The 15,669-nt window shown below is 44.2% G+C and overlaps 1 protein-coding gene across 1 annotated transcript in view; it reads right to left on the bottom strand.

The window, feature by feature from the left end:
• Positions 1-15,669, bottom strand: part of LOC115160532 (histone-lysine N-methyltransferase SETD1B) — a 32,540-nt gene that overhangs the window by 16,542 nt on the left and 329 nt on the right. The window contains exons 2-9 of the mRNA XM_029710698.1: positions 12,508-12,801; positions 11,846-12,100; positions 11,388-11,494; positions 11,161-11,200; positions 10,730-10,789; positions 10,520-10,582; positions 10,270-10,428; positions 9,399-10,114 (exon numbers count right to left, since the gene is read on the bottom strand). Of these exons, the coding sequence (XP_029566558.1) occupies positions 9,399-10,114; positions 10,270-10,428; positions 10,520-10,582; positions 10,730-10,789; positions 11,161-11,200; positions 11,388-11,494; positions 11,846-12,100; positions 12,508-12,801 (1,694 nt within the window). The remainder of the gene's footprint in view (positions 1-9,398; positions 10,115-10,269; positions 10,429-10,519; positions 10,583-10,729; positions 10,790-11,160; positions 11,201-11,387; positions 11,495-11,845; positions 12,101-12,507; positions 12,802-15,669) is intronic.

Below are 15,669 nucleotides of genomic sequence, written 5' to 3' on the forward strand. Positions count from 1 at the left end.
CTCTCGTGTCTGCTGCGCTCCCTCGCTTCATACCAGCGCCTCTCAGCTATCGCCGCCTCGATCTCCCACTGCGGGCAGCGATACTCCCCAGCTTGAGCCCATGGTCCTTTACCGTCCAGTATCTCCTCCCATGTCCACGTCTCCCGATAGCTCTTCTCCTGGTTCCTCTCTTTCCTCCGCTGCTTGGTCCGTTTTTTGGTGGGTGATTCTGTAACGCCTGTCGTTAGAATTAGACCAAGGTGCAGCGGAGGATGTGTATTCATAATTAAAGATTTTAATGAACAAAACACTCTATACCAAACACGAAAACAAACGACAGCAAACAGTCCTGTCTGGTCCCAAATGAACACAACAGAAAACAATCACCCACAAAACCCAAAGGAAAAATAGGCTGCTTATGTGTGACTCCCAATCAGCAACAACGAACTTCAGCTGTGCCTGATTGGGAGCCACACATGGCCCAAAACAAAGAAATACAAAGACAGAAAAATGAACATAGAACGCCCACCCAATGTAACACCCTGGCCTAACCAAAAATAAAGAACAAAAACCCCTCTCTATGGCCAGGGCGTTACAAAAAACAATAAACAAAGAAACACGAACGTCACGTTCTACAGGCTTCACTGAGCAATACAAAAACAAGATCCCACAACCCAGGTGTAAAAAAAACCCTACTTAAGTATGATCTCCAATTAGAGACAACGAGGACCAGCTGCCTCTAATTGGAGATCATCCCAAACAAACCCAACATAGAAATACAAAAACCTGAACATAGAAATTCAAACCATAAAAAACACCCCATCACTCCCTGACCCCCCCCCCCCCCAAAGGTGCGGACTCCGACCACACCTAAACAAAACAAACCCCCCCCCCCCAAAATAAAAAATAAATTAAAAAAGAGGGCAGGGTGGGTAACTATTGTCTATGGCGGCTCTGGTGCAGTACCCATAACCTTCTCATCCCGCGGATCTTCCCACAGAGGAGGCGGCTCCGGTGCGTAACCCCCCTCCGCCCGCTGATCCCTCTGCTTCTGTACCACCGGACCGTGGATCGTCGTAGGTTTCGGACTGCGGATCGCCGTCTCAGGAGGTTCCGGACTGCAGGCCGTCTCTACAGGCTCCATGCCATGGATCATCACTGCAGGCTCCACGGCAAGGATCACCACTGGAGGCTTTGTGCCATGGATCACCACTGGAGGCTCTGGGCCATGGATCATCACTGGAGGCTTCGTACGTGGAGCCGGAATAGGTCTCACCAGACTAGGGAACGTCACTGGAGGCTCCGGACTTGGGAACGTCGCTGAGAGTTCTGGACTAGGGAACGTCGCTGGAGGCCGGGTGCACAGAGCAGGCACAGGGTATACTGGGCCTTGGAGGCGCACTGATGGTCTGGAGCTTATGACTGGCACAACCCGTCCTGGCTGTATACTTCCTTTAGTCCGGCAAGGGCGGGTGGCTGGCACAGGACGAACTGGGCTGTGCAGGCACACTGGCGACAGTGCGTAGAACTGGCGCAGGATATACTGGGCCGTGGAGGCGCACTGGAAGTCTGGAGCTTTTGACTGGCACAACCCGTCCTGGCTGGATACCCCCTGTAGCCCGACAAGCACTGGGCGTTGGAACAGGTCGCACAGGTTTGTGCTGGCGAACTGGGGGTACCGTGCGTAGAGCTGGCGCAGGATAACCTGGGCCTAAGAGACGCACCGGAGACCAGGAACGCTGAGCCGGCACAATCCTTCCTGGCTGAATGCCAACTCTAGCACGGCAACTGCGGGAAGCTTGCACCGAGCGCACCGGGCTGTAGCTGCGCACTGGCGACAGTGTGCATCCCCGCATAACACAGTGCTTGCTCGGTCACTCGCTCCCCACGGTAAGCACGGGGAGTTGGCTCAGGTCTCCAACCTGACTGCCAATCTCCCCGTGTGCCCCCCCCAACCACTTGCCTCGTGGTTGGTATAGTGCCTCGTAATAGCGCCGCTCTGCTCTTGCTGCCTCAATCTCTTCCCTCGGGCGGCGATACTCCCCAGCCTGACTCCAGGGTCCTTTCCCGTCCAGAATCTCCTCCCATGTCCAGTTGTCCTGACCACGCTGCTTGGTCCTTTTGTGGTGGGATCTTCTGTGTTGCTCGTCGTAAGGCGTAGACCAAGTTGCAGCGTGTTGAGTGCTCATGATAAATATTTATTATAATACTCAGAACACTATACAAAAACAATAAAGAAACACGAACGTCACGTTCTGCAGGCTTCACTGAGCAATACAAAAACAAGTTCCCACAACCCAGGTGTAAAATACCCCTACTTAAGTATGATCTCCAATTAGAGACAACGAGGACCAGCTGCCTCTAATTGGAGATCATCCCAAACAAACCCAACATAGAAATACAAAAACTAGAACCTGAACATAGAAATACAAAACATAGAAAAACACCCCCTGTCACATTCTACCATAGAAAATAACATCTTACTATGGTCAGGACGTGACAATCTGATTATTTTACATAGAGATGTGGGGAGCTAAAAAGGTTAGCTTACTATATTTTTAGCCAGACTAAACCAGCTAGCCAGAATGCCAGCTAGCTACTACCATCAAGGGAAGGTGACTCTTCCTTGCTTTCACAAAATGAAAAGACATAAAACCTTTTTTCCCTATTGCCCCCTTGTGAATGGGAGTGGGACCGGCGAGGCTATCATGTTACCAAAAGGTGTCCGTGACTCCAAAATTCCCACTCGTAGATCAACGGAATGAAGCTTGTAGGAATAGCTAACATGCTAGCTAAGTAGTTGCAAACTTGCTACAGTTGTCCATCATGTGATTCGAACACGCAACATTTGGGTTGCTAGAAATTTGTGTTATACGACCACCTATCCTCCGCGACCAACCTCCCTCCAATCGTTTCTGTCTTAAGTAACCTACTGCCTTCATCTGTGTTTGAAATGCACTGTATACAAAATTGTGTGGTGGAATCGAAAATGTTTCCCTTCTTGTGTGTCTGTCACGATATTCACATAAGTCAATTGTTTCTATTTCAGGATCACTTGTGATAGTGGGTTGATCCTAAAGGAACACGCCACATGCAACCACCAAAGCGTCACCTGCCTTTGCTAATCATGAAGAGAGCTACGCACCTACGAAAACCTCTGAATGCTAAGGAGTCTGTGCAATGTCAACAGGAGAGGCAAAGGACAGAGCTTTCAAACCTGGAGAAACGGTCATAACTAGGAACTACCTCAAAGGACCAAAGTGGGTTTCTGCTGCATTCATTGCTGACTGGTCCTGTGTCCTACACTGTCCAGACTGCAGAGGATGTCATCTGGAAAAGGCACACAGATCGGTTACTGTTGAGTAAAGCAACACCGACAGAGCCACCAGTCGTGGGTTGTCCAGAACTGTTACTGGTTGACACCCTAACCCAGTAGTCGTCACCGAGGGGCTCAGTCACGTTCTTAAGACACTGACTAAACCGATACCAAAAAAGTGTATTTCATATGTGTGTTGCTGAAAATGAACAAGCTGTGAAAAAGATGTAACTCCTACATAATGGGGACAATTTAAATAAGAGGGGAGGAGATGTTATATATTAAGGTTGTAACTTTTGTACCTGCTACTTGCACAGAGCATCATGGGTAACGTGATGTTGAGATGTGCTCGTTTTAGATAAATTATTGAACTGATTCCCGATTCTCGTCTAATCATTATTGAATTGTTATAAAGACTTGGTTATGAAACTATTGCGACAAAACAATGAGGGAAACTGAATGTCCTGTGTGGCTCTCTTGGTAGATCTTGGCACTTGCAACGCCAAGGGTTGTGGGTTTGATTACCACGGGGGACCAATATGAAAATGTATTCACTCACTACTCTAAGTCGCTCTGGATAAGAGTGTCTGCTAAATGACTAAAGTGAGAATATTGTTGTGTACAGTGGTGTAAAAATACTGCTTAGGTTTTTTGTGTATTTTATGTTTTACTTCTTCACTCAAGAAAATGAGCTTAATATAAGGAATTTTAAAAGATTTATACTTTTGATACTTAAGTATACTTGAGCAATTACATTTACTTATGATACTTAAGTATATTTAAAACCAAATACTTTTATAATTTTACACAGGTAGTATTGTACTGGGTGACTTCCACTTTTACTTGAGTCATTTTCTATTCATGTATCTTTATGCATGACAATTGGGTACTTTATCCACTACTGATATTGTAACTACTGTATAGCAGTGCTGTCTTACCTGCAGCAGTGCAGCAGTCATACAGGATTTTCACCACACATGTGTATGTCATGCGGAATGACGCTGGAGGGACGAAGCAGGTACGGGGATTAAACATTTAGTAAATGACTGACATAGACGAGACAGGAACAGCGTCAAAAACAAATCCAAGAGACAAAAACAATACAACGAAGCAGCAAGGAATAGAGCTAGGGAACAGACAATTATAGGGGAGGAAATTAACAGGAGATAAGTGAGTCCAGGTGAGTCCAATAATGCTGATGCATTTGATTAGTGTGTTGTGGCAGATTTATGTAATCTTCTCTTCAGGAGATTTTATTATCTATTTACTTAATTTAAACTGATCAGTGGAACAATTCTCATTCTTAACAATTGGCTAAAGTATAGGGTAATTACTGTGCTTGTTATTCCACACTTATTTTAATATTCTACTTCCTCACAGTTTTTCCAGTGTAATCACATATTTGAAGTCTCATATGCCAACTTGTGTCTTTGAAAATGAGTTATATGAGGCTAAGTAATTTTTGCAAACATTCATGGACAGTTTTGAATAAGTCATACAAATAAGCATTGGAATCAAATGTTGTTGATATATTAGTATTGTGCACACGCTAGGCAACTCATAAACAAATCATATTTTATCTCTGTAGAGATGATGGCAAGGATCTTCAACTAGTAGGCATAAACCACCTGAACATTGATATAATATATATATATATATATATATATACTGCTCAAAAAAATAAAGGGAACACTTAAACAACACATCCTAGATCTGAATGAAAGAAATAATCTTATTAAATACTTTTTTCTTTACATAGTTGAATGTGCTGACAACAAAATCACACAAAAATAATCAATGGAAATCCAATTTATCAACCCATGGAGGTCTGGATTTGGAGTCGCACTCAAAATTAAAGTGGAAAACCACACTACAGGCTGATCCAACTTTGATGTAATGTCCTTAAAACAAGTCAAAATGTGGCTCAGTAGTGTGTGTGGCCTCCACGTGCCTGTATGACCTCCCTACAATGCCTGGGCATGCTCCTGATGAGGTGGCGGATGGTCTCCTGAGGGATCTCCTTCCAGACCTGGACTAAAGCATCCGCCAACTCCTGGACAGTCTGTGGTGCAACGTGGCGTTGGTGGATGGAGCGAGACATGATGTCCCAGATGTGCTCAATTGGATTCAGGTCTGGGGAACGGGCGGGCCAGTCCATAGCATCAATGCCTTCCTCTTGCAGGAACTGCTGACACACTCCAGCCACATGAGGTCTAGCATTGTCTTGCATTAGGAGGAACCCAGGGCCAATCGCACCAGCATATGGTCTGACAAGGGGTCTGAGGATCTCATCTCGGTACCTAATGGCAGTCAGGCTACCTCTGGCGAGCACATGGAGGGCTGTGCGGCCCCCCAAAGAAATGCCACCCCACACCATGACTGACCCACCGCCAAACTGGTCATGCTGGAGGATGTTGCAGGCAGCAGAACGTTCTCCACGGCGTCTCCAGACTCTATCACGTCTGTCACGTGCACAGTGTGAACCTACTTTCATCTGTGAAGAGCACAGGGCGCCAATCTTGGTGTTCTCTGGCAAATGCCAAACGTCCTGCACGGTGTTGGGCTGTAAGCACAACCCCCACCTGTGGACGTCGGGCCCTCATACCACCCTCATGGAGTCTGTTTCTGACCGTTTGAGCAGACACATGCACATTTGTGGCCTGCTGGAGGTCATTTTGCAGGGCTCTGGCAGTGCTCCTCCTGCTCCTCCTTGCACAAAGGCGGAGGTAGCGGTCCTGCTGCTGGGTTGTTGCCCTCCTACGGCCTCCTCCACGTCTCCTGATGTACTGGCCTGTCTCCTGGTAGCGCCTCCATGCTCTGGACACTACGCTGACAGACACAGCAAACTTTCTTGCCACAGCTCGCATTGATGTGCCATCCTGGATGAGCTGCACTACCTGAGCCACTTGTGTGGGTTGTTGACTCCGTCTCATTCTACCACTAGAGTGAAAGCACCGCCAGCATTCAAAAGTGACCAAAACATCAGCCAGGAAGCATAGGAACTGAGAAGTGGTCTGTGGTCCCCACCTGTAGAACCACTCCTTTATCGGGGGTGTCTTTCTAATTGCCTATAATTTCCATCTGTTGTCTATTCCATTTCAACAACAGCATGTGAAATGTATTGTCAATCAGTGTTGCTTCCTAAGTGGACAGTTTGATTTCACAGAAGTGTGATTGACTTGGAGTTACATTGTGTTGTTTAAGTGTTCCTTTTATTTTTTGAGCAGTGTATATACATACAAAACAATTTTTGGGTAATTTTAGGCAAATTTTTTCCCAAAATGTTGTGATATCCAATTGTCTCATCTCTGCAACTCCCCAATGGGCCCGGGAGAGCCGAAGGACACGTCCTCTGAAACATGACCCGCCAAGCCACGCTGCTTAACACCTGCTTGCTTAACCCAGAAGCCCGCTGCACCAATGTGTCGGAGGAAACACTGTTCAGCTTGCAGGCACCCGGCTCGCAAACAAGGAATCAATAGAGCCAAGGAAAGCCCCCTGGACAAACCCGGGCGACGCTAGGGCAATTGTGCGCCGCCTTATAGGACTCCCGTTCACAGCCGGCTGTGACACAGCCTGGGATCAAACCCCAGCCTGTAGTGACGCCTCAACACTGCGATGCAGTGCCTTAGACCGCCGCGCCACTCGGCAGGCCCTGAACATAGATATTTATAAAATGTTCAAACACACAGAACTTGGGAAACATAGATCAGGGGTGGCCACCCTCCTGGAGAGGAAGCAGGACATTCTTCTAGCCCTATTTTAAAGAGAGAGTCTGCAATCTATGATTTGGTTATCCACTGCAATCAACCATTAATATTTCCAGTGCAGAGCTTTGGTGTACTGGTAACGCTCCCAGCACGTGTTGCAAACAACTTTCCACCTGACAACAGGGATCAAACCCTACTTCCAACCTTCCCACTGTTTCTAGCATTTGCCTGTCTCCCTATCTCACTTCATTACATACCTGCTGCTGCGAAATATCTTCATAACCAAAGGTTATCTTCAGTGTTATTAGTCATTGAGTTGATTTGGTCATGCAATATTGACAATGGTGAACATGCCCATAACAGTTTTTGTTTTATACAGTATATATATATATATATATATATATATATATATAGTATATACAGTATATATACAGTATCCAATAAGCCTCAATTGTTTAGCTGTGTAGGAATTCCAGTCAAATTCAGATTCCTCTTGTGTTTCACATAATATGACTTGTAATGACATGATATTATGAAGAAAAGGGCATGTAAAGGTTCACTTGATATCAACTTCCCAGTTCTGCCCCATCTTCATTACTCTGGGGGGGCTGTTTAGTACCACATAATGTGGAGACACCCGCTTGTTTTTACAATATAGCCAATTGTGACTGCATCTGGCCCATTTAGCAGAAAGCCCTCAGTTCTGCCTCCAGGACAAGACCCAGGACAAGACCCAGGACAAACATCAACCTGCAGAGTGACAGCTGCTTGTTCTGGTCTGGTTACAGTCATTTATTCACATCATTCTGTTAACATTTATTTATTTACACTGATCACTGAGGACCTCTGACAACCCATCAAGATGGCATATCAGTAGCCTAAGTAAGTGCTTTAGCAATAACAGTATGTTAAGGTTCATTAAAACATATCTTTAAATGTAGCTAAAAAAACAAATAGTGTATTAACTTGTAGTATGTTATGTATTATGTTAGCTACCACAGGTATGAAGAACTGAAACGTAACTTTAGAGGAAAATGCTGTATTCAAACTATGAAACCACAATCAAGAAATGCCAATGCTTATATTACACTGAGCACTTCATTCACTTTTCTTTTCACTGTGAAAGTCAATCAATAAATATGTAGCATCCAGCATTTTCTTCACTACAGTCTTTCTTCTAACAGTATGAAAACAGCACTTCTAACTTCAGTAGAAAATAAGGTAGAGACCTGTTATGCAAACCTTTTTCCATTAGGGATTATTGTGTGTCCCTGGACTGCCCCTGTAGTGTAGTCTGGGTAATGTGCTACTCATTGGGGCCTGGGGTGGGTGTCTCATCCATCTCCTCATCACTCTGGGTAGATGTTTGGTTGGTATTATCTCCTTTCTCTCCGTCTGCTCTTCCCCTTCCACCTCCATCTCTCCTTCATTTCCCCCCTCATCCTCTGTGTTTGTAACCATACCTCTATTGTGGTCCATTTTCCCATCTCTGTTCTCTTTTCTCCTCTCGTCTTTCTCCTCCGTGTCTCTTTATTCCTTCCTCTGTTCCCTTTCCCTTATTCTTCCTCTTCATTATTCTGTCTTCTCCCCTAGCTGGATGTCCTGTCCTCGTGTGTTTTGATTTGTCTGGTTCTTGTCTTTGTGGTCTGCTGTGTACTGTCCTTTCTCCTTTGTTCTTTATCTCTGGCTTTGCATCACTCCCCCTCTCCTCCGTTCTATCTCTATCCAGATCCGTATCTTCTCCACCTTGCTTCTGTCTGAGGTTCTTTCCCTTCTCTTCATCTTTTCCCACCTTTATCTTCATCTTCTGTCTGGAGGTCCATCACAGATCCCGCCGTGGCTCCTGAGTCTGTTTGGTCTCGAGCTGTCTCTGTTGTTATTGGGTATGATTTGCTGGGAGCTGTCTCTGTTGTGCCCAAGTCTTATTGGTCTCCAGCTGGCTCTGTTGTTGATCTGTCTGGTTCTTGTCTCTTGTGGTCTGCTGTGTACGGTCCTTTCTCCTTCGTTTTATCTTCTCCATCTCCATCTCCTGTCTGGTTGACTTTCTTCTCTCCATCTCCTGTCTGGTTGTCCTTCTTCTCATTCTCTCCATCTCCTGACTGGTTGTCCTTCTTCTCCTCCTCTCCATCTCCTGTCTGGTTGTCCTTCTTCTCCTTCTCTCCATCTCCTGTCTGGTTGTCCTTCTTCTCCTCCTCTCCATCTCCTGACTGGTTGTACCTCTTCTCCTCCTCTCCATCTCCTGTCTGGTTGTCCAACTTCTCATTCTCTCCATCTCTTGACTGGTTGTCCTTCTTCTCCTCCTCTCCATCTCCTGTCTGGTTGTCCTTCTTCTCATTCTCTCCATCTCCTGTCTGGTTGTCCTTCTTCTCATTCTCTCCATCTCCTGTCTGGTTGTCCTTCTTCTCCTCCTCTCCATCTCCTGTCTGGTTGTCCTTCTCCTTCTCCTCTCCATCTCTAGTCTGGTTGTCCTTCTTCTCCTTCTCCTCTCCATCTCTAGTCTGGTGGTCTTTCTTCTCCTCTCCATGTCCTGTCTGGTTGTCCTTCTTCTCTCCATGTCCTGTCTGGTTGTCCTCCTCCTCTCCATGTCCTGTCTGGTTGTCCTCCTCCTCTCCATGTCCTGTCTGGTTGTCCTCCTCCTCTCTATGTCCTGTCTGGTTGTCCTCCTCCTCTCCATGTCCTGTCTGGTTGTCCTCCTCCTCTCCATGTCCTGTCTGGTTGTCCTCCTCCTCTCCATGTCCTGTCTGGTTGTCCTCCTCTCCATGTCCTGTCTGGTTGTCCTCCTCCTCTCCATGTCCTGTCTGGTTGTCCTCCTCCTCTCCATCTCCTGTCTGGTTGTCCTTCTTCTCCTTCTCCTCTCCATCTCTAGTCTGGTTGTCCTTCTTCTCCTCCTCTCCATCTTCTGTCTGGTTGTCCATCACAGATCCCGCCGTGGCTACTGAGTCTGTTTGGCCTGTCTCTGTTGTGCCTGCTGAGTCCATCTCTCTCTCTGGAGCGGTTTCCTGGTTGGGTTCTGGTGTGTCCGTGCCTAGCTGGGCTTCTTTGGATTCTGGTGTAACTAATTTTGGTTGGGCCGGGTTGGGCTTGTCCTGTACAGGCTCTGTGTCTGTGACTGAAACACAGAATGAGATGATGGGTTGATACAAGACTACACAAACACTATTATATAGACACATTTGTCTTAATGATAACATGACTTATTATGTCATTGTCAGTCTCAATATTGAGTATTATGTTTAACCTATCTGCCATGGGACATAAAATCACCTGTCTGTTGGTCTGAGAGACTGTCATTCTGTCTGTACAGAGGCCTGTGACCCCCACTTTTTGTTGGAGAGAAAATTCTTCCAGCTGGTGTAGTGTGCTGTTTCCTGTTTGCATCTGTATCCTGCATGTTTAACAGCTCTACCTGCTTTTTCACCATTCCTGTATACACACAAAAACATTCATCCCCATTAATATCATATGTATTCAAAGTTTATTATGCCCAAGGCAATAAACATTATATAAGGAGAACCTTTTTGTGTAGAATACATATTTCCAGTGTTCTCAGAATGGTCATCCTCAGGATCTTTGTTTCCTATTCAATTAAAACATAAACAAAATAGTTTTATTCAGAAACAGTAAAGTGGTAAGGTTTTATTTTGTCTTAAAATATATGTGATGCCAAACTAAGTCTATAGCAATAGAACTCATGTTCAAAATAGAGTTTTTACAGCTAAACAACCTTGTACTGTACCGTCCATCAGCCCCTCCTCTTCAGATGTTCTCAGTGCAGCTTCAGCCGCTGGTCATCCACCACAGTGTGGAAAGGACAAGAGAGATAAAGGACAGAATTAAACATAGGGACGTGATGTGAGTGAACATCCTGTAACATGTATATGTCTAACCAGAAATACTATGTATTTACTTTGCTTTGTTTGCTGGTTGTACTCTTTTCTCTGCCCTTTTCAACTCTAATCTCAGATCCAAGGTCAACGACCTTGTAACAAGTCAGCTGGCGTCACTGGGACAGTGATCATCTGAAAGCTCAGCACACGCCAGGGGAGTGGGGAGGAAATGGATTGACTCTGGTCTAGCCAGATCATTATAATGAGGGGCTTTTTCTCCCAATAATACTGAACTATCCCCCATATATTTCTGGAGTCTGGAACTAACCGTTGGCCTTTTGGTCTGATTTTGTCATAGGACATAGGATATTTATTTTTTTACATATTTACGTCATTTAGCAGACGCTCTTATCCAGAGCGACTTACAGTAGTGAATGCATACATTTCATAAAAAAAATTTTTTTTCTGTGCTGGCCCCCCGTGGGAATCGAACCCACAACCCTGGTGTTGCAAACACCATGCTCTACCAACTGAGCTACAGGGAAGGCTAAGGATGGTCGTACATTTCCTGCAGTGCCACCAGAGAAATGCCAGAACAGCAACTAAGACGAGGAGAAGGAGGATGGACAGGACCACAGCCAGGACACTGGTTGAGCCTTCCTCTGCACAGAAACACCATTAAAACAACTTGGATCACCAGCATTTCCACACTTAATAAGACATGAATTAAGCAGTCATAACACTATGAACTATATAGTAATGTCAGTGACTGTAACGTATGAATATCTGGGATCTGCAAAAAAGATGCTTAGCATGCTCGATATAACATTGTATTCACAACAATCTCATTCTATGTCTTTCTGAACCATGTTCTCACTATCAATAAATGTACAGAATCTACATGTCATGAAAATGTGTTGGCAGCATAAAATAATACATCCAAATTGTGAACACGACAGAGAATGAAAGTGAGAGTGTATTACTGTAACTACAGTTTAGAAGTGTTATCTTACTAGTGTAGCAGTCCTTCAGGGTGAACTCTGCAGTTTTCTCACTAACAGGGTTTTTCACCACACATGTGTAGACAGACTCCTGGTTCTCCCCCACAGGTATGAACAGTTCAGGTCCAGGACTCTCTGACCCTCCAGGACTCCTCCAGATGAACTGGGTCAGGGGCTGGAGGTCAGCTGAGCACAGCAGGGTTCTGTCCATGTTCTCTGGGGTTGTGTTGTCGACCACACAGGTTACGCTGGGCTGTGCCACATCATCTACACACATGTGCACACACGAGTACAGACACACACACACACACAGCAAAGTGAAAAGCCGTTTTCAGCTCAACTGATCTGAGGAGAGGTGTGTCTTGGTGTGGGTGAAAACCTGTCCAGCAACTTTGAACATTTGTAATAAAGATGTAATGATGATAAGGGGGAGTTTCAATATCACACTGGAAGGAGATTTCAAGAGCTAGGTGAGAATATGTGTCCTGACTCATTAGATACAGTAACCAAGGTATACAATTACATTTTTTAAACTATACTGGCATCACTTAATCAGCCGTTGTCTGGGCTTAATGATTATTTTTTTAAACGCCCTTACTGATACTGTAAATAAACATACTGTATACACACAAACCTGACATGCAGGCCTTTAAACAGCAACATTACACACTTACCAATAACGTCCACCTCATGTTGAGAGTACTGCAGCTTGCCCTTGACAACAGCCTCTAACTCATAGGGCCCACTGTCTGCATCAGCGAGACCTTTGATAGTTAGCGCTCCAGAGCTCCAGTCCAGGATGGTCCTGCCTTTATACCTGCCATACTCAACATTCTGACTCCCATCAAACTCCACCACCTTGTTCCCTGTGTGTTTCCACAGGATGTCCTCAGGCTGTCCTGAGACCTTTGGGGTCAGGGTGATCTTGCCTCCCAGGCCACCATACTGCTGTTCACCTGTCACCTCCACTGAGCACAGAAACAGGAGGATCAGGTGAAAACACATTGGAAACCCCCTAACTTCTGTGACTATAATGTAATGTAGGCTAGTGGTCTTCTTTGAGACCACTAAGGACAGATCAGGTATCAGCAGTGTCATTCAGACATCCCACCTATTCAACCTTGTTAGTAATCTCCCACTATACTGCTCTCCTCTGCTGTCAAATCAATGATTGGCCAGAGCCAAGATTGTAGACCTTGTACCTTGATATATCATTAACTTTGCCATGCATCGTGAGACATATCGTCAACTCTATCGAAACTCCAGCCGGGTACTTCAACTCCATGATAATTGAATCCACGGAGTTGCAAGCAAAGTAGTTTTTGAAATTAACCTCTGACTCCTTTAAGTCACTATGCAATCTATACTTAAAAAATGTAACTTACTGTGTACCTATGTTTGTCCTCTGTTGTTGCGTGCCTTTGTTTGCTGAAATCCATACTTTTTAATAAAACGTTCATCAGATACAACCACAACTTTTTCCTTGTTGAGATTCAATTGGCACATGCACATTCGAGCTGAGTTGCCATCTTAAGAGCAACAGCAACGAGGAAACAGTCCGTGGTTGTATTGATTTAAGTTTTATTAAAAAGTACAGATTTCAGCTAAGAAAGTAAGGCATGCCAATACAGAGGACAAACATTGGTACACGGTAAGAGTTTAAGAATGTAATTTTGTAAAGTACTGACTTCATAGCGACTTGAAGGAGTCTGAGGTTCATTTAAAAAAACAAAAGTCTGCGCTCAACTCCGTGGTTGAAATCACCATGGAGTTGAGATACTTGGCAATCGTAAATAAACCCTGGATTGCTGATGCTTCAGTGGGGGAAAAAAGTATTTGATCCCCTGCTGATTTTGTACGTTCGCCCACTTACAAAGAAATTATCAGTCTAATTTTAATAGTAGGTTTATTTGAACAGTGAGAGACAGAATAACAACAAAAAAATCCAGAAAAACGCATGTCAAAAATGTTATAAAATGATTTGCATTTTAATAAGGGGAAATAAGTATTTGACCCCCTCTCAATCAGAAAGATGTCTGGCTCCCAGGTGTCTTTTATACAGGTAACGAGCTGAGATTAGGAGCACACTCTTAAAGGGAGTGCTCCTAATCTCAGCTTGTTACCTGTATAAAAGACACCTGTCCACAGAAGCAATCAATCAATCAGATTCCAAACTCTCCACCATGGCCAAGACCAAAGAGCTCTCCAAGGATGTCACGGACAAGATTGTAGACCTACACAAGGCTGGAATGGGCTACAAGACCATCGCCAAGCAGCTTGGTGAGAAGGTGACAACATTTGGTGCGATTAAACTATCCCTTTAACCTATCCCAAAACCTTGGACCAAGAGTCATGGAGAGGCAGCCTTTAGTTATTATGCCCCCAGACTCTGGAAGAGCCTGCCAGAGAACCTGTGGGGGGCCGAAACTGTGGACATATTTAAAAGAGATCTTAAAACACACCTTTTAAGCTTTGCTTTTCCTTATTGTGCTTTTTACTTGTTCTCATTTTATTGTTATTCTTTAGTTTTTTATCCTCTTATGTTTGTTGTGTAGCAAATATTTCCGTTTTTATTTTCATTGGTTTTATTCGTTTTGTCCTGTGAAATACATTGAGTTGCATTCCATGTCTGAAATCTGCTGTATAAAATAAATCTTGATTTGATTAGATGTTTTCATAGTTTTTTTTTAATGTTGAGCTCACACAATATAATGTAAATGTTTGCAGGTATCTGTAATGGATTAAACATGTCATAATGTAGACATTATTAAATGCATTTTTTTTTGTTGAGGAGTGCCAAGATGACTGTGCATTTCTACACACCGTTGATCAAAACTCTAACCGTCAAACTCAACTCTGGACCTCGAAGCCAGTTCCAGTGCTTGGTTTCATTGTTCCCCTCTAATCAGGGACTAATTTAGACCTGGAACACCAGGTGGGTGCAATTAATTATCAGGTAGAAGAGAAGAGACCTCGTAGAGTAAGAGTTGAGCACCCCTGCCTAGTAAAATAAATGATAAACTATTTCATAGTAAACAGAGGCCTATGGTTCGAATCCAGGCTGTATCACATCTGGCTGTGATTGGGAGTCCCATAGGGCGGTGCACAATTGGTCCAGCGTCATCCTCTTAGGGTTTGGCTGGAGTAGGCCATCATTGTAAATAAGAATTTGTTCTTAACAGTTAAATAAAGGTTAAAGAAAAATATATATCTTTTGCTGAAGGGAGGGCCATCCATTTTCATTTCAGAGGTCCGATTTTCTCCATGTAACCCTTATTATAAATAACGTTCACTCCCTAAGAGTGTACAGTATTAATTAACCTGTAGCTTTCACAGAAGTGTTCATTTGTTACCATGCATGTGATGTCAACATATTTGTAACCTCGGTTTTACGTTATTTATTTTATGATGCATCATCATCATGATCATCATGTTGTTGTATTTCCTGTTTAACCAACACAATAGGGTCGTCACTAGCTAGCCACAAAGTCATTAACCCTGCCTATTTCTTTGGCCCAGCGTCGTCCGGGTTTGGCCGGGGTAGGCCGTCATTGTAAATACGAATTTGTTCTTAACTGACTTGCCGAGTTAAATAAATCTCAAATAAAAAAATATACAAAATAAAGACTTTTCTGTACACTCAAAGCAATGTGATTTGAGTTACACTATAACATGTTAAGTTACCACTGAATGACTAATTATCGACTGGACCAGACTGGGCGGCTGAACAGACCTTAGGGCTAATAAGGCTTCCGCTCGGGATACAGTGCACAATGACTATGTCAAGGACAAATTACTTTCCTACAAATCAATAACCGGGAAAGACTTAGTATAGG

Source organism: Salmo trutta, chromosome 24 (assembly GCF_901001165.1).
Source record: "Salmo trutta chromosome 24, fSalTru1.1, whole genome shotgun sequence".
Taxonomy (NCBI): domain Eukaryota; kingdom Metazoa; phylum Chordata; class Actinopteri; order Salmoniformes; family Salmonidae; genus Salmo; species Salmo trutta.